The sequence below is a fragment of the Pollachius pollachius genome (genome assembly GCF_949987615.1).
Source record: "Pollachius pollachius genome assembly, chromosome: 14".
In the NCBI taxonomy this organism is placed as follows: Eukaryota; Metazoa; Chordata; class Actinopteri; order Gadiformes; family Gadidae; genus Pollachius; species Pollachius pollachius.
The window spans coordinates 21,086,157-21,107,597 of record NC_136947.1 but is presented as its reverse complement, the minus strand read 5'-3'; the positions used below and the strand labels follow the sequence as shown (position 1 = coordinate 21,107,597).

The 21,441-nt window shown below is 47.8% G+C and overlaps 3 protein-coding genes across 4 annotated transcripts; 2 read left to right on the top strand and 1 right to left on the bottom strand.

The window, feature by feature from the left end:
• Positions 1-495: 495 nt before the first annotated feature.
• Positions 496-6,358, top strand: LOC307086204 (protein crumbs homolog 1-like; the record flags this gene model as incomplete). Its single annotated transcript, XM_079751341.1, has 9 exons — positions 496-553; positions 1,382-2,014; positions 2,168-2,461; positions 3,144-3,745; positions 4,223-4,382; positions 4,935-5,601; positions 5,722-5,763; positions 5,884-6,006; positions 6,106-6,358. 9 exons carry the CDS (start codon positions 496-498, stop codon positions 6,356-6,358), a joined length of 2,832 nt encoding a protein of 943 aa, XP_079607467.1.
• A 1,101-nt stretch (positions 6,359-7,459) lies between these two features.
• On the bottom strand, positions 7,460-14,105 carry LOC307085427 (sentrin-specific protease 5-like). 2 transcript variants are annotated; one of them, XM_079750218.1, is made up of 11 exons: positions 14,046-14,105; positions 12,710-13,548; positions 12,513-12,615; positions 11,174-11,318; positions 10,670-10,717; positions 10,470-10,547; positions 10,306-10,393; positions 9,791-9,928; positions 9,011-9,094; positions 8,521-8,571; positions 7,460-8,412 (listed from the first exon to the last, which is right to left on the bottom strand). In XM_079750218.1, exons 2-10 carry the CDS (start codon positions 13,419-13,421, stop codon positions 8,543-8,545), a joined length of 1,425 nt encoding a protein of 474 aa, XP_079606344.1. In that variant the 5' UTR covers positions 13,422-13,548; positions 14,046-14,105; the 3' UTR covers positions 7,460-8,412; positions 8,521-8,542. The 2 variants fall into 2 exon arrangements, with proteins under 2 accessions (XP_079606344.1, XP_079606343.1); XM_079750217.1 differs by lacking the exon at positions 10,306-10,393.
• Positions 14,106-15,297: 1,192 nt separating this feature from the next.
• Positions 15,298-17,595, top strand: LOC307086203 (alpha-2-HS-glycoprotein-like; the record flags this gene model as incomplete). Its single annotated transcript, XM_079751340.1, has 7 exons — positions 15,298-15,633; positions 16,020-16,130; positions 16,293-16,374; positions 16,456-16,607; positions 16,711-16,800; positions 16,943-17,014; positions 17,107-17,595. 7 exons carry the CDS (start codon positions 15,298-15,300, stop codon positions 17,593-17,595), a joined length of 1,332 nt encoding a protein of 443 aa, XP_079607466.1.
• Between the last annotated feature and the right edge of the window lie 3,846 nt (positions 17,596-21,441).

Here is a 21,441-nt window from a genome sequence, read left to right as displayed (position 1 = left end):
ATTTCGATTTCGTTTTAAGGAACAAGTGAAGCACGTTTTTCAGCAGCAAAAGTTTACTTATGGCCCCCATATGCCTAACACAGAGGAAACATTACCAGACAAACGGCCTGCGCTACACATAGGTTCATTTGGTTTACAAATGTATTTGAGAAATAAATAGGAATTTAGAAAAATCGAACGTGTCTTTCTTTGTGGCTTTTATTTCATTTTGTCCTTCCTCCTTGCTTGCCACGTCAGACTCTTGGCATGCAGATAAATTCAGATAAACTTCGGTCTGCTTTAAGGCTTTAATCATCACTTCGTATTTTCTCATGTCGAAAATTCATGTTATGTAAGACAACGTGAGAAAAGTTTCTCGAATTAGCCTCGGGAAGACCTCCTTTGATAAGTGTCTTAGCATAATCCTGATGCATCAGTCCGGTGAAGACTGAGCAGCACACACCGCCTGCAGCCCGGTCCCGAGTTAGAGATGGAGCGCTGAACAGATCCAGAGTCATGACCACCACGATGAGATACAGTGCGGGGGTCGGGGTGTTTTGGTTGATTTACGCAGGTAGGCCTTTTACCTTGTACAGATACAAAACTATATATTACTTGCTTATTTTTTATGTTTTTTTATATAATAACGTGTCTTAAAATTGAGCCCAATCGTTATTTATAGTCGAATGAGTCTCATAATTTTCTGGTGTGTTGTAGGCTATTAATTAAATGTTACTAGGTAACATGATACAAGGTAGTTCATTCAAAAAGTATTTGAATGCACAATATTGCAATTGGTAAATATCTCTTGTAATATTATAAACTAATGCAAGCAAATCAGTCTGACATTTCTATTACTATAAGACATTACTATAAAATTTCCCCTATTGCATAACTACTGTTTAATTTGGAGATAACATAAGATATCAGTCTTAAAGTTCTTAATCATGTTTGTGTAATTATCTACAGACATTCTCTTCACAATGATTTCAAGGGTTGTATACATATCTTTAATTTCAAGAAAAACTATAAGAAAGAATCTGTAGTTGGTATAAGTATTAGTTTATGGTAAGTTATTGTGTATGGCTCTTGATTCTTATTTTCTAATGTTACACTAAATATTGTACTGAGTATCTGTAATTGATAGCCCACATATTTCTATTGTTTATTTATGTTTTGAGTTCGGGGCAGGCAAAGTAAGAATCAACACAACCCATTCAATGATTATTGAATGGGTTGTGTTTTGATGTTGAATCACTTTTTCTTAGAAAAAATATTTGAGTTGTGCATTACCATGAGCATAACAAAGGAAAATAATGAAATGTTTGCAACTCATAATGAATGTATTTCTGACTTTCTTTAATAATCCATTTTGGTTAAACCCTTGTGTTCCCCTTGTAAGGCCTTCTCTGTGAGGAGGATGTTGGTGTGTGTGAGCAGCAGCGTTGCCAAAATGGTGGCGTCTGCCAGCGACACAGCAGTGGCTTCAGATGCCTTTGCTCCCAGAGCAGCCAAAACGGCCGGCTGTACGGCGGCGAGACCTGTGCAGAAGCGCTCTCCGGCTGCGACGACCACCGCTGCGAGAATGGAGGAAAATGCTGGCCCCTGCTGGTCCAGGACCAGCACACATACTGGTGTGGCTGCCTGGCAGGCTTCTCCGGGACCCGCTGCCAGACCCCCACCGCCTTCTCCTTCCAAGGGAGCGGAGGCTTCCTGCGAGTGCAGACACCGGCCCGACGGGCCCCACTGCGGCTGGCCTTCAGCTTCAGGACGCGGGGGCCCGCCGGCACCCTCCTGCAGCGCAGAGCGGACCACCTGCTGCTCGCCGTGGAGCTGCTCAGCGGCCAGCTCCGCATCAGTAGCCGCAGAGGTCAAGGGTCAAACACCACGCTGGTCCAGGAGCTTCAGGGAAACGTTTCAGACGGCGAGTGGCACGCGGTGGAGGCCTCTCTGGGCGCAGGGGGCAGCTGGATCCGACTGCTCTGTGCAGGGGGTTGTTGTGATGGCGAGGGCGGTTTTGATGAGAGTGGTGGTGGTGGGGATGGTGTTGCTGGTGGTGGTGTTGTTGGAGGTTGTGATGGTGGTGGTGATGGAGGTGGTTTGGATGGCGGTGGGAGTGGTAGTGGGGGAGGTGCAGACCACAGGCTGCGGGGGCAAGGCCCTGGTTTGCCCGGTGGTCTTGGCCCAGCGTGCCAGATCCTCTTCCTAGGGGCCCCGGGTCTGACCCTGGGCGTTGGGGAGGAGGCCCCGGCAGCGTTCCGGGGCTGCTTCCGGGACGTGGTGGTGGACTCCGAGCTGGTGCTGCCCAGGGGTCCGGGGCCGGAGGCTGAAGCGACCCAGGTGAACGTCACCGTGGGGTGCAGTGATGAGGACCTGTGTGAGGGGGCCCCTTGCGGGGCCCGGGGCCGCTGTGTGGCCAAGGGGTGGAGGGACTACAGGTGTGTGTGCCTAAGACCCTACCAGGGGACGGACTGCCAAGGGGGTGAGTACGAGGCCATGGTAGAAATATTTATAAGGCGTAAATACATTAAGTTGATGCTATTTATTTGGTTGACTGTGAAATATGAAGCATTGGGCCTTAATCACCATGGACCATCTTTGTTCAAGCTAACGCTAGCTGGGTGGGGAAATGCAGAAGATGGACACTAGGGGAAGAAGGCCCTGATCCTGTCCAGCTCGGTGCAGCAGTATAACGCTGGCAGGAGGGGGGTTCGATTCCCACTAGGGGCCACTCATGCTGAAAAAGTATTGCTTGTCCGATGTGTAAAAGAATCCATCAGACGTCAGATATAGTCATCGTTTCAATAACATGTTTAATCCTAACTATCTCTGGAGGTTGGGCTCAGTATAATGATCTCCTTGGCCACTCTGAGGTCCACAGTCAGACACGTCAGAAACAGCTTCATTGATCCCTGAGGTCAGAGCGGCTTAAGGATCCGGTGGAAATAGAATGGCCAGCTCAGCCAGGGAGGCGTGCAAGAGGAGTTCATCCCCCCCGCCTGACGGGGGGATTACCCAGTCATAGTAACCGATTTAACTGATACCTTTACTGCTGATCAGTGTCTTAAGTGCACAACGTAACAATGTGCATGCGCACGCAACACACATGCAAAAACACACACTGATGTAAAGACTGTGAATGTGTTTCAACCAATTGTGTACAGAGTACGTCCCGGCCCGGTTTGGAGCGGACTCCCTGGAGACTTACAGTGTGTTCTCTCTGGTGGACCCCCGCCCCACCCTGGCCTCAGACCAGCAGCGCCCACCCTTGGCATCAGACCAGCAGCCCCCCACCCTGGTCGTGTCCATGTTTGTGCACACTGAGCTCCCCAGCGGCCTGCTGCTGGTCCTGGCCAACAGCAGCAGCCAGTACCTCCGGGTGTGGCTGGAGGAGGGCAGGGTCAAAGTTCAACTAAACGACCACGAGAGTGTGAGGGGCGAGGCCGCGTCCGCAGACGGCCGCTTCCGCCTGCTGACCCTCGAGGTCTGGGACCACGTGGCCGTCCTGACCCAGGCAGGCCACATCCAGGCGTCCATCAGCATCAGGCCGGTCCAACCTCGCCCTGGGGACAGGGTGTTTATCGGGGGCCTGCCGGACCCCCGGGCCGCGGCGGCGTTTGGGGGCTACTTCAGGGGCTGTGTCCAGGACCTGAGGATCAACGGCCGGCCGCTCCAGGTGTTTCCCCTCCCTGGCTCGGCGCCTGCGGAGTCCCACCGCCTGGAGCAGAGCGTCCACGTGATCCCGGGCTGTGGCAGCGACTGTGCCGTGAGTCTATGAGGGGGATACTTCCTGTTCGCCAAGCGGCCGTCTTGGTTCTGACGCTAGCTGGTGGGGAGCTGAACGAGGCTCCCCACCAGCTAGCGTCAGAACCAAGCAGGGGGACAAAGTGAGGATAACGAAGAGTAGCTGTAGGTATCAGAACACAGGAGCAGGGTTTGATTTGTGTATTATGTATTCATTTCTGTATAATTGTTGGTATTATTATATGTCCCAAGCGGTGGTCTAAAAGTGTTCTCTCTTACCGTGGCAACGGGCAAATCATGCAGAACCCGACCAGCGTCCGTGGAACACGGCGGACAAGGTGTTCCAGGCCCCGCCCACCTGCTCACCTGCCCAGCGTCTCCCCGCGCCGCTCCCCCCTTCACGGCGGAGCTCGGGGTGTGTGTGTGTGTCTAACCCGCAGCGGGTCAATGCTTCCTTCGTCAACTCTTGGTTGTTTCCTATTCTCTCCATGTGACCAAGGGGCCGCCGTGTCTGAACGGGGGGGTGTGTGACCCCCGGGCGGAGGACTGCAGCTGCCCCCCCGGCACGGCCGGGAGGCGCTGTGAAGAGGTGAGGTGGTGTGAGTTGTCCCCCTGCCCCTCCTCGGCCGTCTGCACGCCGCTCCCGCACGGCTTCCAGTGTGAGTCTGCGTCCCACTCTGACCCCGCCCCCTTTCTTACTGCTTCTACCTCAGTGTCTCTGAACAACAACGACAAAGCAACAACAGCACAAGGGTGGTGATGAAGGGGAGGTGAGAAGGGATGAGGTGAGGTAAACGAAGGCTCAGGGGGAATAGGGACATCCATCCCAGTGGAGAAATTCAGCAATTCAAATATTGGAACGCCTTAGTTTACCGTGAATGCCTCTAAATGCCTCAGGCTGGTTCTGTTTCGATGTGTTTTCCAGTGAAGGCCGCTGGTTTGGATGTGTTTGTGTGTGTTTGTGTGTGTGTGTGTGTGTGTGAGTGTGTGTGTGTGTGTGCATGTGCAAAGACATCCCACTTTTGAGTATTTATATTTGTTTGTTACCTGCTCTGTCTACCTCTCTCTGCATCTCAGTTGTGCTACATTATCCATTGCTTTGTCTTTGTAGTTAATCTTTGTTGCTGTTGTCTGCCATCTCAGATACAAATGTCTCCTAACATGACTGAAAATAAATCCCCCCAGTGACACAGATTATGTTCCTTCGGCAGGCCTGTCCAACGTGACGCTACGAGCTGGAGCCTTCGGTGGCAGCGTTCTCTGTTACCGTGGCAACGGGCACATCACGCGGCGCTTGACGAGCCTGCTCCTCCGCCTGCGGACGAGACAGACGGACGCCACCGTGCTCCAGGCACGCCGGGGCTCCACGCCCCTGCTCACCGTCTCCCTGCGGGGCTCGCACCTCGCCATGGAGCTGCGGGCAGACGGAGAGCTCGCCGCCGTGTCCGTGCAGAGCGGCGGCCCTGTGGCCGACGGCCGCTGGCACACTGTGGAGCTCCGCATGGAGACGCCTGCCGCCGAGAGGTCGCGGTGGGTAGTGGAGGACGACGGACGGAGGGCGGAGGCGCAGCTGTCAGATGCTGTGGGGGGCAGTTTGGACTTCCTGCGGGAAGGAGTGGACATCCTGCTGGGTGCTGGAAACTCTGGGGAAGGGCTGGACGGGTGCCTAGGCCCCCTGGAGATCGGGGGGATCCCCCTGCCCTTCCACGGAGATGAGGAGCTGAGTCTGCCCCGACCCCAGAAGGAGCAGTTCCTGCTGTGGGAGGTGGAGGCGGACACGTGCCGGGACCACCGCTGTGGCCCCGGTGCCACCTGCCTCAGGGGGGTACAGGGCTACGGCTGCCTCTGCCCCCGCAACATGACGGGGCCGTACTGCTCGTGAGTCCCCCTTCTGTTGGTCCATGTCCAGATAGAGGGCGACACACAGCCGAACAAAGAAACAGGCAGAACCCGACCGCGGGACCAGTTCACTAACGTATCACAACCCATTCTCCACAGGGAGAAACTCCCTGAGATCCCGTGGTACGTGGAGATAAAACCGTAAGTGTTTCCCTCTTACTTGTTGTTGGAGTCCGCTTCTTTCAAGTGATATCAATGGTGACAAATAACAAATAACAGAATATTGGGATAGCAGAAACAACACTTGTGTTGCGTTTGTAGACGTCCTGAGCTGCCGGTGGTCGAGTGCGCGCGGCGCGGGTGGAACTACAGCTGTTTCCACGGGGGCTCGTGCTCAGCAGGGGCCCTGATCTGTCACTGTGCTGCTGGCTTCACAGGACCCTGGTACGCCATGCCACGTGTAGTCCTCATTACTTCTACATACTGACACAGCAGACATTTTCAATGGCATCTCTCTCTCTCTTCCCATTCTCGCTCTCCGAGGTGTGAGACGGATGTGGACGAGTGTGCGTCGGACCCCTGCATGCACGGGGGGCTGTGCCTGGACCAGCAGGCCGGCTGGGAGTGTGTGTGTGATCAGAACTACTGGGGCCTCCACTGCCAGATGGACGCCAGTGACTTCCACCTCTACCTCTTCCTTGCTCTGTGGCAGAACTTCCTGCAGCTCTTGTCTTACCAAATGTGGCACCTGGACGACGTCCCTGATATAGAGTGGGCCAACCAAGTGGAGGATTAAGGTGCCCCCCCCCCCCCCCCCCCCCCCTCTGACAGTGCACAAGCCAAGCTGACTTATGATCAAAGTCTGCATACATAAAGGTCTTTTCGAAAAACAAGGTTCCAAGCATAAGTTCAGCAATAACTTAAATAATGGACGGGCTAATGGACCAGCATAGATACATTAAACTAGACCGACAGCCGTCGGGTCAGGTGAGGGTTCCTACAGCGCCGGGGCAGCCCACAGAGGTCATAGGTTACCTGCACTTTCCACAAATGTAACTTCTATACAAATGTACCTGCGTCGTAATTCTTGCTCACGTATTTATTCATTGTTTGGCATACTTAAGACTGATGTAGGACACATCTTCTTTACGTTCTAAAGAACAACAGAGGTCACTATATCGGAGGCTCACCTAAAGTGGCTCTTCCATGCAGACGTATCATAGACAACGGTCAATAATGGTCTGCTGGCAGCATGGTCAGGTTACTAACACACTTGGAATCCTCTATGGACCTGTTTGATACATTGATAGATAATGCCACTATTTCGGTAGCGCATAATCACTTTGAGTCCCAAATCCAGATTTCTTTGGACAGGGCTTAAAGGAGCAACAAGCTGCGTCTCAAAGCAACATCGAAGCGGTAAGATGATTTCCTAGAAACAATGGAAGAATCTTCTATACTATTGTAGTGAAATGGTCAAACAGCATGGAATAAAGAGTCATCCGAACTTATAACAATTAGGGTCATATATTTGGGTAATAACTCTACAATAACATACAATCATTCAACAACTGTACAACAATCATATAACAAATCATATAACCAGCAATACAATGATGTGAGGCCTAAATGGGAGTTCCCCCTGCGTCTCTCCAAGAGCTCCGCAAGGAGGAGTCCCCAATTGGGAAATCACCCTGCGTCCCTCCCAAGAGGCCGGCTAGCTGATGTCGGATGCATTGGCCCTTAATCGCCCCCTAGGGATAAATAAAGTTTTCTTGAATCTAAAGCCAGGACTTCTTATATTGTTGTCAGGATGCTGAGAGCCGCTCTGTTCCCCAATAAAACGATCCTATTGTTAACCAGATGGTAATCTATCGATTGAAGCTCTGCAGGATGTCATAAAGGGGGTCATGGTGCCGCCCTGTCAGCTAGAACCCTGGCCTGTCCAACCTTCCCCTGGGGAGGTCAGGTAAACAGCCTCCAAACTCTTCCCCTAAAGGGGTACACTGAACCGGCACAATCCAACAAAAAAAGAGAAAATTGATATTTCCCATTCACCACTCTTTCTAAAATGCATCACTGTTTGTAGGAAAGATACTGGATAGTATATGTGCCTTACAAATACCCTTTTCAGCTCTAACAATCTAAAGGGAGTCTAAAGGGACCAAGGCATTGAAGTATTCTGCCAATAGTAATAATCCTTCAGCCTAAACTTTAAAAGTACGACATGAACATCATCAGTACTTGACATGTAGGACTATATAGAAAAAGTGATTTATTTTATTATATACATGTACATAAGGTTTACAAACAACATAATACAAATTCTGCATCTTATGTTTTGGAACAACAAAAACAATATTCAGTTCCACTCCAAGTCCAACCGATAATCCCAGTATTTTAACAGTTTGCTACTTTATGGATCAGAAAGATTACAGAAATGTAGAATCAGGACCGAACCAGTAAAGAGATCGGGATCCGTGGCACATTTTGGACTGAGAGGGGAAGAAAGTCTGTTCAATCAAAGGCTGATAAATAAAACACCGTATTCAAGACCATTTAAACCCTTCTGCTGCTGACAAGCGTTGCAGTTCAACTGCTTGTTTGTTAAGAGTGATGTGAGGATGACAAACAAGCAGTGGTTGACAGAAACTACTGTAGCGCAGTCTACTGGTTTGACATTCAAAGACCAGTCACACCCCCTTGACTCTCTGTTTGCGTGCGTGTGTGTGTGTGTGTTTACACGTGAAGCTTTCGTTCACAAAGTTCCTTGTAGATTCTCTTCCTGATGTGTGGAATCCCCTTCTGGGAGAAGGCGAGAGGTTTCCTGAGGGCAAGCCGCTTACAGTACTGGGAGGGAGCGAGACCACAGACACAAACCATCAGGCACCACATAATACAAAACCATTGACTTATCTTTTTGCATTTTGCATTGTGAGTCGTGAGGCCAGACTGTACCTCCAAGACAAAAACTCCACAGTCATTCTCGTTGTTCTGCTGGGGCGTCTCCTAAAATGGAAAGTAGAGGGTCACATTTGAACATCTCATCCATTAAAGGTCCCATGGCATGCCACCAGGTGTGGTCTGCTTAGCCGCTAATACGTTTTGGAAATCTGCCCCTTATGACATCACTGGTGGGCGTGTCCACCTAGATGTGTGACGGATAGATGAGCAACGTTTGCTAAAGTCCAGTGGGTAGGCTGGTAGACTGATCTATCCAGCACACATCTAGGTGGACACGCCCACCTATGATGTCATAAGGGGCAGATTTCCAAAACGGCTATTAAAGGCTTATCACACCACACCTGGTGGCATGCCATGGGACCTTTAACTCACACTCTCCACACCTTCACTTCCAGCAGGGGGCACTACAGAGCTGGAGATACGGCCAAGGTTGTTCATCGAGTGACACATTTCTGAAGTTAACATCAACGTATGCCAACTTTACCTTGTTGGCCGACACCACCCAGCCAGTTTGGAATAGCTTTTGGCTCTTTTCTTTTGCCTCGCTTATCAAGTATTTCCGGATGCCCTGGTGTAAAAATAAATGTATGTATACATGAATGAATGAATCATGTTTTTAATGGGTTAACCTACTGATGTTTTGCTGCTGGTGCGTTTTGTGCAGACCAACAGGCCTTTCAAACATGAACTCCGGATCATCTCCGGGGAATCTGGTTTGATGATCCGGATTCGCCCTTTCAGTCATGCAACACACAGCCGGAGATAAACCGCATCAGACACATCCTGGAGACCCTCAATATACTTTAGGCGAGGGGTGATGCATGGGCAGAGCGTGTAGGAGGAGGACGTGTAAGATCGCAGCGGTAGTCAGTGGTTTGTTTACATCAGGTTGAAGGTAGGGGTGAGGCTGCCAACCCCGTAATGCTGACTCTTTTTGCAGCGGTATCAATACTAAATTTATTCAGATGAATCCGCAATATCAACAGAAAGAGTGGAACGCAGAAAGAAGTTGGAAGGCAAAATACAGACAAGAAGAGAAAAGTAAGAAGTACCGCTCCCAGTTTCAGTCCCATGATGAAACGTCACCAACACGTCGCCAACAGGCCTACCCGCTCCTTGGGAATTCTCCGGCTCTCTGGTCTTTACATGAGGGGCCTGGCCGGGTAATCTCCGAAGGGGCGGATTGGAACATTTGCGTTCCATCATGCAGCCCCTCCGGGTCCAGTGGGGAGGATGTGTGTAAGGGGTTAGAGGAGCTCTTTACCAGCGTGACCTCTGGGTGAGCGGTGAGCCCCGAGTCGTAGACCCGGATGCTCCGTGTCTCCGGGTCCACCGCCACCAGAGACCAGTGGACGTCCAGGTGAACCGGCACCAGCAGCAGCTGCTTGGAGAACAGGTCGACCTGCGGAGAGCCAGAGAGGGTGTGGTGGGGGGAGAGAGAAAAGGCATCAACAGCGGAAATGGGAGCAGAACTGGAGGTTAACGGGTTGTATCCACCGGGTCCACCGGAGGTGAAGTTTGTCCTTTGGGCAGAACTCCAAGTTGGGGAGACGGTGTTGTTCAGCAGGTCTGCACTCAATGTGTCAAATGTCCACAGTGTGTTAGAGCTGAAAACTATGACCATCTTGTGTGGGAAATGATTTGAATTCAACAAAGAATTACAAATAAAATCCTAATGATAATAATCCAATCCATCACTTGGGATATTTAAATGGGTATGGCCCTTCCCTCTCTCTACCATGACATCACCATGTATCTCCACAACCCAATGGGACTCACTGAGAGGAGAAGAGTGGTTTGGTTGTGGTAGAAGACTTATATCCCAGGAGAACGCATCACATGTTTGGGAACAGCAGTGATTGCTGACCTGAAAAGGTTTACATATGAGGAGACATTTCATGACCGATAGATGGCTGGTTGGTGAGTGGAAGTTTAAAACTGACCTGTTTTGTCCATCTCCTAACCCCCTCGTAGCCTTTCATCTCTAGTTGATGATGAAAGAAGCTGTTCAGAAAATGGACCTAATAGAGGGAGAGAGTGATTTGGGCTTATCATTATTATCATCATCAGCCTTAATGCAATGCCATTATGGTCTGAGAAAAACCAAGTAAAACGTGTTGAAAGTTGAAAGTGAAAAAACAACCTTGTTATCCGTAGACTCCATAATCAGCTCCCCGTACATGTTGATGACCTGGAGAGGAACAAAAATAAGAGAGATGCAGAATGAGTCATGTTTAACTCCAACCAGACAGAGAGCTACACCTAAGGCCCACATCGGGTCAGATCAGGGCTGGGTGGTGCTGGTGGAGGGTGGAGCGGACTACCTGGTGGAGGTGGAGCAGACTACCTGGTGGAGGTGGAGCAGACTACCTGGTGGAGGTGGAGCAGACTACCTGGTGGAGGTGGAGCAGACTACCTGGTGGAGGTGGAGCAGACTACCTGGTGGAGGTGGAGCAGACTACCTGGGGGAGGTGGAGCAGACTACCTGGGGGAGGTGGAGCGGACTACCTGGTGGAGGGTGGAGCGGACTACCTGGTGGAGGTGGAGCAGACTACCTGGGGGAGGTGGAGCGGACTACCTGGGGGAGGTGGAGCAGACTACCTGGGGGAGGTGGAGCGGACTACCTGGTGAGGGTGGAGCAGACTACCTGGTCGTTGAGCCAGTTCTGGTGGGCCAGCGTCGACAGGTCCTCCAGCGTCAGACTGTGTTTTCTGTAGACCACTCTGAAGGAGGGAGACGTTGTTCTGACTACAGTAGCGCTGTACTTTGTCACCGTGGAGATGACTAGATTCCTGGAGAGAGAATATATGTTGCTTACCACCATCTTACGTTCCTTTAACACAGAGTGGTTTGTTCCACTTACACTAGTTACCAACAATGATTAGATACGAGCTACTTTCAGCTCCTACTTTATCAATCTGCTTTGAGCATATCGTTTTTTTGCGTTTAAGGCAATATCTGGTAGATTTGTGTGTTTGATAGTTGTTAATGTTTGAGTTGTAGCGCGTTGAAAATGAATGCACACCCTTCAAATATTGACTAATCAACATGAAGTATTCTACAATGCTGTGGTATAAAAGCAGGATAAACCATGGTTTAACACACACACACACACACACACACACACACACACACACACACACACACACACACACACACACCGTCGTCGTCTGAAGCTGTGATTTCTAACCAGGAGTGTGTGAGCCGATTCCAGGTAGATTTGTTTTAAAAAAAAACAATTTCAATTACAATTTGTGGGATATTTATGTTGATAGTCGCTGACATTACAACCAGAAATAGAAGAACGACTCCAACTTCCTCAATTTTGAACCCCTAGTTCCTTAAAACAATAATAACGTTGCTAAGCAAAATTATAGTTATATTATAATACGAGTCCACAGGAAAACATCTGTGGTTTGGCGTTGCAAAGGGTTACTGCAGCCTCACTGGTAGGGCTATGACACAACAAAGGCTGGGTAAAGTACACTGGAAGAGCCTCAAAACTAACAAGGGTTGGTGTAGAACGTTGCACATTATTGACATACGATTGGCAGATTGCTCAACCACTTGGCTTATTTGGAGACGTGGTGGAGGTGTTTCATTAATAAATAGTGACATTGAGGGGTCAGGGGGATTCCATTCTTGATATGAATCATTGAAGGCGGTGTATGAATTGTAGCCCGCAAGCATTCAATTGGTTCCAGTTTGATAAATTATTTTCATTTACGTAGCAGTCGCCTTAATCCAAAGCAATTTACAGGGAACTATGACACATAGCTTGCTATAGCCTAGGTATGGTCGGCTGCATACCAATCATGCAATCAAAGGCTATTCTGGTTTATTCTTTCTGGTACAAAAGACTATTTTTCAATGTCTACTACTCCAACCTGAAGCCCTCCCAACTCTTCAAGATAAGATCTCAGGGGAATGGGAACCCCAGTGACGGCCCTCGTGTGTACTTTACAGACCCACGTGAGCGCACATACCTTTTTTGGTCATTCAAATCATGCGCCCTCAAGCTTCGGACAATGTCACCCTTTTGCATTGGGATCAAACTCCCGTAGACTTTAGAAAAGCCGTCGAGAAACTCTAAAAAAAGCAAAAAACAAATTTAAGACAAAATACTCACGATGATCTGAATTATATGCAAAGAGCCATGTGAAGAGTTGGACTTAGTACTTACCCTTAATGGTGGAGCTCAAAGCCTTGTGGGGGACACCAGGTTGCAGCTGGCTGCCAGAGGAGACCCCAAGCCCTGGCAGGCTGTGACAGACAGGGCTTGGGGTGGTTCTGGTGCTAGTCTTTCCCTCCGTCGCCAGCTCTGCACCCAGGGGGGTACAGGTTTCCTGCGGACAGACGGGATCCCTCCAAGGCTCCTGACGGACAGCAATCCATCCGTTAATCATATTTTTGTCAGTGCACCCTACCCCACTCCTCGTTGTAGAGCCGCCGCTGCCCTGGGTCTGAGGGCGGTCATTGGAGTTCGAGGTGGATGCTGAAGCAGGTTGACACACTTCTCCACCACTTCCATTAAGTTCTCCACCGTCCACAACACCTGATGTTTCCCCTTTCTCTTTGTCTGGCGGGGTTTCTGAAATGTTTCTGTCCCTGCCTGCTTCTCCTTGTGTTCCCAAACGGATTTTGACATCGCCTTGGCGGTTGCAGAAGGAGCTGGAATGGACCGGACGTCTTTTCTGTTTGACGCCTTTTCTCGGCGTGAAGAAGAAACAAGATTTTGCTCTTTCTCGCCAACGCCACATCCAAATCCTCCGTATGGAGAGCCAGCGTTTCTTGCTGAGCTCAGGGTTGTGTGCCAGCCCCTTGGTGGAACCATGTGGTCGCTTCCTTTCACCTGTTTTGTTACCTTCACGCATCTCCAGACGAAGTTTACCCATTGGTGCAATCTAAGATAAGAGTGTGATCATGTTGAGTAGGGGGACTCCTTGGGATCAAGGTTGATCCCTACATACATAGGCCTATAGTTCAAAAGGTATGCTCCAGCTTCTTATTGTTGTCTTTTGCCTGTAAGATACAAGCAACTGCATGTCTATTAATACAGTTTAAGGTTTGCTTTTACCTCTAGTTTTAATTTAGACATTTTTGCCTCGAGGCTATACATTCTGTAATAGATAAATAGATTTATTTCGGAGTGTGAGGGTTGCTTTTAACAGCAAATAAAAATAGACATTAAAGTAAGTAGCCTACAAACTTTTAATGTGTGTCCAGCACGGGAACATGTGCAGTTCAGCCACCAACATGCATTATACAAAAGGTAATTATACAAAGGTATACGATCGTATCAGGTCATCCAACACGTTTAAGTAAACTGAATAATCGTGAATAATTGTTGGTTTGTTTTAAGGTCTGTAGTAAGCAGAGTTGACTGGCATAAGGCATGCGCTTCAAACGTTTACTAACGATACAAATAGACATAACAAAATCCACAATCAACCTAGTAAGTCCTTCCAATGAAAGATTACATGGTTTTGCACAATGTTATAACGTAATAAAACTTTTACCATTGACTGAACATCACGCCGCAGCTGTGCGATAAAAACACTGAAGTGCCATGCTGTCGCTTATGAAACGCGTCACGATTGGTCTGGCCCGACCAATTAGAAGGGCCTATCTGGCCTAACCAATGAGAAGGGCCTATCTGCAAGTTGTCGACACAACACACCCGCTTTACTCCATGACGTACACCACATCCCCCCAAGAGAGTTTCTGACTTTCTTTAATAGGTCCATGTAACTGACCGATATACCCAAACCCTCAAACCTTATCAATTATCGCTAAACCTAACCATCTCTTTAACCGTATTCTTAAACTCAACCCCCTAAAACCATACATAAACATAACCATCTCTAATCTATTACCTTAACTTAACCATCTCTAACATAGCCTTACGTTTGATAATCTCTAACCTAATTCCTAGATTTAACCATTTCTAATCTAAAACCTTAATTTAACCAATCTCTAAATTAATACCTAATGCCATGTAATAGGCTTAAATTACCAATTTATTAATTTAGTCTAACCATACCCTACTAGATTATACTGGAAATTAAATTATAAACATATGAAGACAATATATACTGTAGGCTAAGATACATACATTTGAGTTATTTGATTAAGTACTGAGGCACAAAAACAAATATTCCTATCATTAATATATGAAAGGGCCCCCACTCCCACGTGCGACGTCAATACAGGGCAGGGCAGATTTGAATAGCTTGTAATGGCTAATCACAAACAGACCTGGTGGTAAAATAGGTGCCCTTTAATATGGATCGGAGACTTTTAAATCATCCCATACTACAGGGCATGAGTATGATCTATGAAGTTCCACAAACCTCCTTAATTGTCACTCAAGTTATATGAACAATTATTAATTCCAGTGTAGCTGCATGCAGTGATAAAAATGGAGAATGGAGCATCAGAGAGATGTCGAAGCTTCCCAGACACTTATGTAAGAACACCACGGCCATCGCTCATTGTAGTTAATCTAGCCCTCTCCAGAATTGGAAGGTTTACATTTGGCACCAACCACCCCCCTGAGGTCCACTACACACTAGTTCACGTGACGCAATAACGAAGGGGGCAGCCGCAGTGTTTATCTTGGCTGAGTTTGTCAGTTTGAAAGTTAAACAGACGCCAGGATACATATACCAGGGATGAACGTCGCCTGGTCTCCCTATCGTACCCCTGACTCGCCTCGACCGCCACCGGCAGATCTTAAACCTTTTGGCCCTGTAGCCCATCTTGCGGAAAATGTGCTCCATGAGCATCGCCGTGACTCTGGTTCTCGTGGCAGTGGGGGCCCAAGGGCTGCCCACTGTCGGGCTGCCCACTGTTGAGCTGCCCCCCGGCGTGCTGCCCACTGTCGGGCTGCCCCCCGGCAGGTTGCCCCCCGGCGGGCTGCCCCCCGGCAGGTTGCCCCCCGGCAGGTTGCCCCCCGTCGAGCTACCCATTGTCAGCCGGCCTCCATGCGATTCTCCTGCAATAGAAGCAGTAGCCATGGTGGCTCAGGATTACCTAAATGGCCAACACACTCACGGCTACAAGTACGTCCTGAACAGGATTGAGGACGTCAAGGTCATCACAACGGTAAGCCCGGTGGGCCGGGGGCACAAAACACTGAAGTTACAGCCCGCGTACACCTAAAGCTGCAGCCACCCCAGTGTTTAGGTTTGGACATCTCCAAAATACACAGTTAAAAGAAGACCACCTTATTTACTAGGAAAAAAAAGTCACTTTAGGAAGCCATGTGAAAAATTTTCTAAAGTAATCTACAGAAGAGTGTATTTGTGTAACTATATACATATATGCACATTTATTTATTGTTCTAGTTTCGCAGGTGACAATGTTATTAAGATCCGATCGGTTCTTTAGTCGACTTGCCTATCACATGACATTCATTGACTTTCATGTGATGTTTTGAACAAATGGTTGACTTGAATCTTATTTGAACATGTCTCTCATGTTCTATGTAGCCCAGTGGAGAAGCTACATACCTGATTGAGGTGGAGCTGCTGGAGACAAGCTGCCATGTGCTGGATCCCAAGCCTCTTGCCAACTGCTCTGTCAGGCCCAAAGTGATGACGGTGAGCCTCATAGAGTAGGACGCAAAGATACATGAGAGGTGTCCCACTATTACAACGTCAGATTGAGAGTAACGTTGATGGCAGTTCGTTGTAACATATTTAAACACATATATACACACACATATCAATTAAAATGATATAAATGATGTGCTTGTGTCTCAGGCAGTTGAAGGAGACTGCGACGTGGTGTTGAAGCAGGTGGGCGGGGCTCTGAGCGTCACCGAATTCAAATGTAAAACTGAAGGTAATTATGGATGTTAATGTCACACGCACACACACACACACACACTACAAAATTAAACCTTTCTTCTCCTCCTTGTTGCAGAGTCAAGAGAAGACATGTGCCTCGACTGCCCCACCCTCCTCCCCCTGAATGACACCAGTGGATTAGACTTTGTCCATGCATCTCTAGGAACCTTCAACGTCAGAACCAATCAGAACTTCATCCTAATGCAGGTTGGGAGGATGTCCAAAAAGGTACATTCTGACATGTTCACACCTTCAGATATTCAACAAGAAATAAATAAAGACTGCATTTGAGTCCGTAAGACCAAGGATGTTTTTTCTATCTTGGTTTCAGCCGGTATCTGCTGGAGGCATCATTACGGCTGAGTATGTCATAATAGAGGCCAATTGTACAGGCAGTGAATGTGTGCCCTTGGATAATGCTGTAAGTAAAGCGGGAAATCTATCAATCCTTCTGAGTATTATTTAGGGACAATAAATATAAATCGTATCAACATACAAGCCATTGTGAATACAATAATCCTACATGCTCCAAGAGTCAATCATGAAATGTTTTCCTACTTTAGGAACAAGGCTTTTGCGTGGCAGAAGGTTTGGGTTCTGACTTCACCGTGGACTGCAGTATGTTTGGCGTTCTGGTAAATTAAACTATTCAATAATCTACATTCCCTAATGTATATTCATAAACCTCAAACCAAGTTTTCATTGGGGTCCATTTAACGTTTTTCAGTCAATAAACGACAACAGCACTGCAGCCTCCAGTCCTTTCCTGCTCCCAGTGATCCAGCCAGGTCTGAGACACCACAAACTCACCCTCATCCATAACGCCGGGCTCAGCGGACTCCTGTCTGCCGAGTCCGCCGGCGAGTCCGGCGAGTCCACTGAGTCCGGTGAGGTGGTTCAAGTGGCGCTTGGGTCACCAACCTCCGTGGCTGCTGACCCTCCCCTGTCTACTCTCGTCCCCGTTAACGCTGTTCTCGACCCGGTCGTGGAGCTCTTGCCAACTCTACCCGTCCACCTGACACTGGAGGACCCAGACGTAGCTGATGTCATGCCCACGGTTGGCTCCATCCCGACCGCGGGTCTGACAACCGGTGATGACAGCACAAAGGCTGTGGTAATAAAAAGGGCAGCGGAATCAGTTAAGCCCGTCATGCTTGATGTCACAGAACTGACCCTTCCTGTTCCACAATGTCCCGGGAGGATCAGACACTATTAGGGGTTTGGCGGTTCCTCGTCACAGCGCAAAGACTCCACAGCATTGCAGCGAGGGCTGTCCTGGTATACACCAACATGTCCTGCTGAGACCTGGCTTTACACTACAGGGAACTAGCTGCAGAACAAAAGCAACTCAAGAGTCAGCCAACTATAAACACTGACAATCTTGACCGAACAATAAAACTATCCTTATGGTTGTATAATCTCCAATGGTGCTTGGAAACTATTCATTTATAGGACAGGGAAAAAATCTTCAGAATGAACATTTAAACCCAAGTTTGAATTTTGATTTGACCGTGGCTGAGCTTTACACTTACTTACTTCATACCCACAAGACCCAGTAAGATTCAAATTGCTTTTGCCAAATGGGACTTCAATAAAATGTAGTTCTTGAATCCTCTACATGTCTCTGCATGAAATTAATGTTTGGTAATTGAACTTAGACCAATGTGTACGTCATTAAGTCAGCTAAAGGGCAGTATTTTTACAAATTAAAAGCCTATTTAAAAGAAAAGTATATCGCTGATTTGGAATTGACAGGGTACACCCAACATATAAATGTTGGGAGTATGCAAGACCTAACTCTAAAAGGTTTCACTGGCTGATATTAATCCTAAAAACAAGGTTGAATGAAGAGACACATGAATGAAAAAAAACACTATTTGCATAGACAGGTCAATACTTGAGTAACATCAGTTCCGGAGTTCAAGTAAATAAGTTGAAAAGCTTTTAAAAGGTCAATGTACTTTTTGCTTATTTTGTCTGGACAGTTCAAACAGCACCACAAATTGTGCTTCTTAAAAGAAACCCATAAGGAACAGTTATTAATAGGAGATGATGGAAGTTTACTCATTAGAATTCGTCTGCACATCACTTGATATAAACAGGGTTATAAAGAACACAGACGACCACGTTAACTCAGCAAGTTTGAAATGAAAGAAATAATCCCCATTCCTTTTTATTTTTTTTCGCAACATAACGGATCAGTGCATTCCTCTTGGGAATGGTTGGTTAACGTCTCCTGGAGAGAAAAATAAAATACATTAAAGGCATTAGAAACAATTAAATACAAAGTAGAAGTCCTTAACCTAGGGAGCCGTTACTTGCCATTTGGATAGCCATCAACTGAAGAATGTCTGTTGAATATCTGTCCAAGGATATGATTGGATTGATCTTTACTTCTATACATTTGGTTTCCAGGTTGTGGTGGATGAGATGTCTCCTTGCTTTGTGGATAATGTCTTAATGGCTCAAACGCCAAGTGTGTGTGACTACGACCCTGGCCCATGGCTGCCAGCCTCGGGGAGCTTGGCTCGCTCTCTGGAGGACCATGTTCCAACAATAGATGCCCATTGGACAATGGACGTTCCGAGGTCGGCTTTACAAATTTCCTTGAGTTACTCAAAGGGTGCACAGCCTCAAAGTAGTCAGTTGAATCAACACTTGATGCCATAGCATCTTGAAACATGTCAGAATGACCCAATGCAGGTTCCAAAATCGTAAACAGACCTTGAGTCACAAGGGTTTGAGATGGGCTTTGCCTCTCGTCAGGTGATTGCAGTTCAATTTTTGGTTGTTCATATTGTTGGATTAAGGTAGGGTGGCCCAACTCTGACTGAGAGGATTCAAAACTTCTTGGTAAATCCTGGTCAAGGATGCCCTCTGGTGGAGAATATTCAAATTCTTGATTTCCTTTGCTTGCATATTTAACCGCCTGTGATAGAAAATGAAGCAATTTATTCTCCTGATTTTCGAATGGAGGGTTCACAATTGTATCATGGGATGCTTCAATAGTGTTAGGTAGCCCAGAGTCTAGTGTGCCCTGTATAACCTCTGGAACAGATTGTCCCAATGTAGAGAATGGGGCAATTCTACGGTCAACTTTAAGAGGGTAAATGAAGTGATCATGATGGTGGTAACTGAAGGACACACAGCATTGACTTGATCCAGAAAGGCATTTTTCAGGGCAATGTACAAGGGGATTAAATGGGGTTCCTTTTTCAGATTTGCTAGGTTTTGTTTGGGTCACTGTAGCTAGAGGATCACTAGGTTGAAGGTTCGTAGTGACCCAGGTTTTAGGTGGCTTGGGGTGAGTCACAGGTTCTTGCCCTTCAGTCTTTGAAGTTGGTGATGCAGGTTTCTGTGAGGGACCAACAGGAAGAGATGGATAAAATGGAGTATGATAGTAAGGTGGAGATTGATCTGGAGTTGGAGAAGCAGATGGTGGTTGCCTGGTAAAGTAAGGAACTTGATAAGGCCATGGGTTGTGCCCTTCTGGAACTACAGGTGTTTTCCTGTCATGGGTTTTATGTGGCTTGGGATGGGTCACAGGTTCTTGTCCTTCAGTCTTTGAGGTTGGTGATGCAGGTTTCTGTGGAACACCAGGTGTTGGTAGATCTGGACCTTGGGAGGGCTGTGGTGGCCAGAAATAGTACGGAAATGGATAAGGCCATGCATTTTGTCCCTCTGGACCTACAGGCGTTTTACTGTCATGGGTTTTAGGTGGCTCATGAGGAGTCACAGGTTCTTGTCCTTCAGCCTTTGAAGTTGGTGATGCAGGCTTCTGTGAAGGACCAACTGGAAAAGATGGAGGAAAGAAGGGAGTCTGATGGGGTGGAAGTGGATCTGGATTTTGAGAAGCAGATGGATGTGATGGCCAGGTAAAGTAAGGAACTTGATAAGGTTCAGGGTTTAGTCTATCTGGAGTGACAGGTTGTTTGTTTATCTGGGTTTTATGTGGCTTGGGATGAGTCACCGGTTCTTGTCCTTTAGTCTTTGATGTTGTTGATGCAGGTTTCTGTGTTGGTAGATCTGGACCTTGGGAGGGCTGTGGTGGCCAGAAATAGTACGGAAATGGATAAGGCCATGCGTTTTGTCCCTCTGGACCTACAGGCGTTTTACTGTCATGGGTTTTAGTAGGCTTGTGAGGAGTCACAGGTTCTTGTCCTTCAGCCTTTGAAGTTGGTGATGCAGGCTTCTGTGAAGGACCAACTGGAAAAGATGGAGGAAAGAAGGGAGTCTGATCGGGTGGAAATGGATCTGGATTTTGAGAAGCAGATGGATGTGATGGCCAGGTAAGGTAAGGAACTTGATAAGGTTCAGGGTTTAGTCTATCTGGAGCGACAGGTTGTTTGTTTATCTGGGTTTTATGTGGCTTGGGATGAGTCACCGGTTCTTGTCCTTTAGTCTTTGATGTTGTTGATGCAGGTTTCTGTGTTGGTAGATCTGGACCTTGGGAGGGCTGTGGTGGCCAGAAATAGTACGGAAATGGATAAGGCCATGGATTTTGTCCCTCTGGACCTACAGGCGTTTTACTGTCATGGGTTTTAGGTGGCTCGTGAGGAGTCACAGGTTCTTGTCCTTCAGCCTTTGAAGTTGGTGATGCAGGCTTCTGTGAAGGACCAACTGGAAAAGATGGAGGATAGAATGGAGTTGGGGTGGGGTGATGGGGCGGAAATCGATCTGGAGTTTGAGAAGAAGACGGATGTGGTGGCCAGAAATAGTAAGATGGATAAGCCTGGGGTTGTTTGTTGTCCGGGGATGCAGGGTTTTTCGGTGGTACTGTCACTGTTATTTGGGCTTTTGGTGGTTGATGAAGGGAGTTTTGCTCTTGGCCTACTAGAGTACCAGTCAGAGTATTGTTTGGGTATTTCAAGGGAGCCACAGTTGGAAGAACACCTTTGCTTGGGTCATCAAAAATGTGTACGCTTGGACACGAAACTTTAACTGCACCATCCCCAGCCAGTCCTAGAGTGAACATCCCATCCTGCAACACAAATATTGCAGTGTTCAACAATGTTGAAATAAGAGGCATCCAACTAAAAAAAGAACAAGGTGTGGAACTATA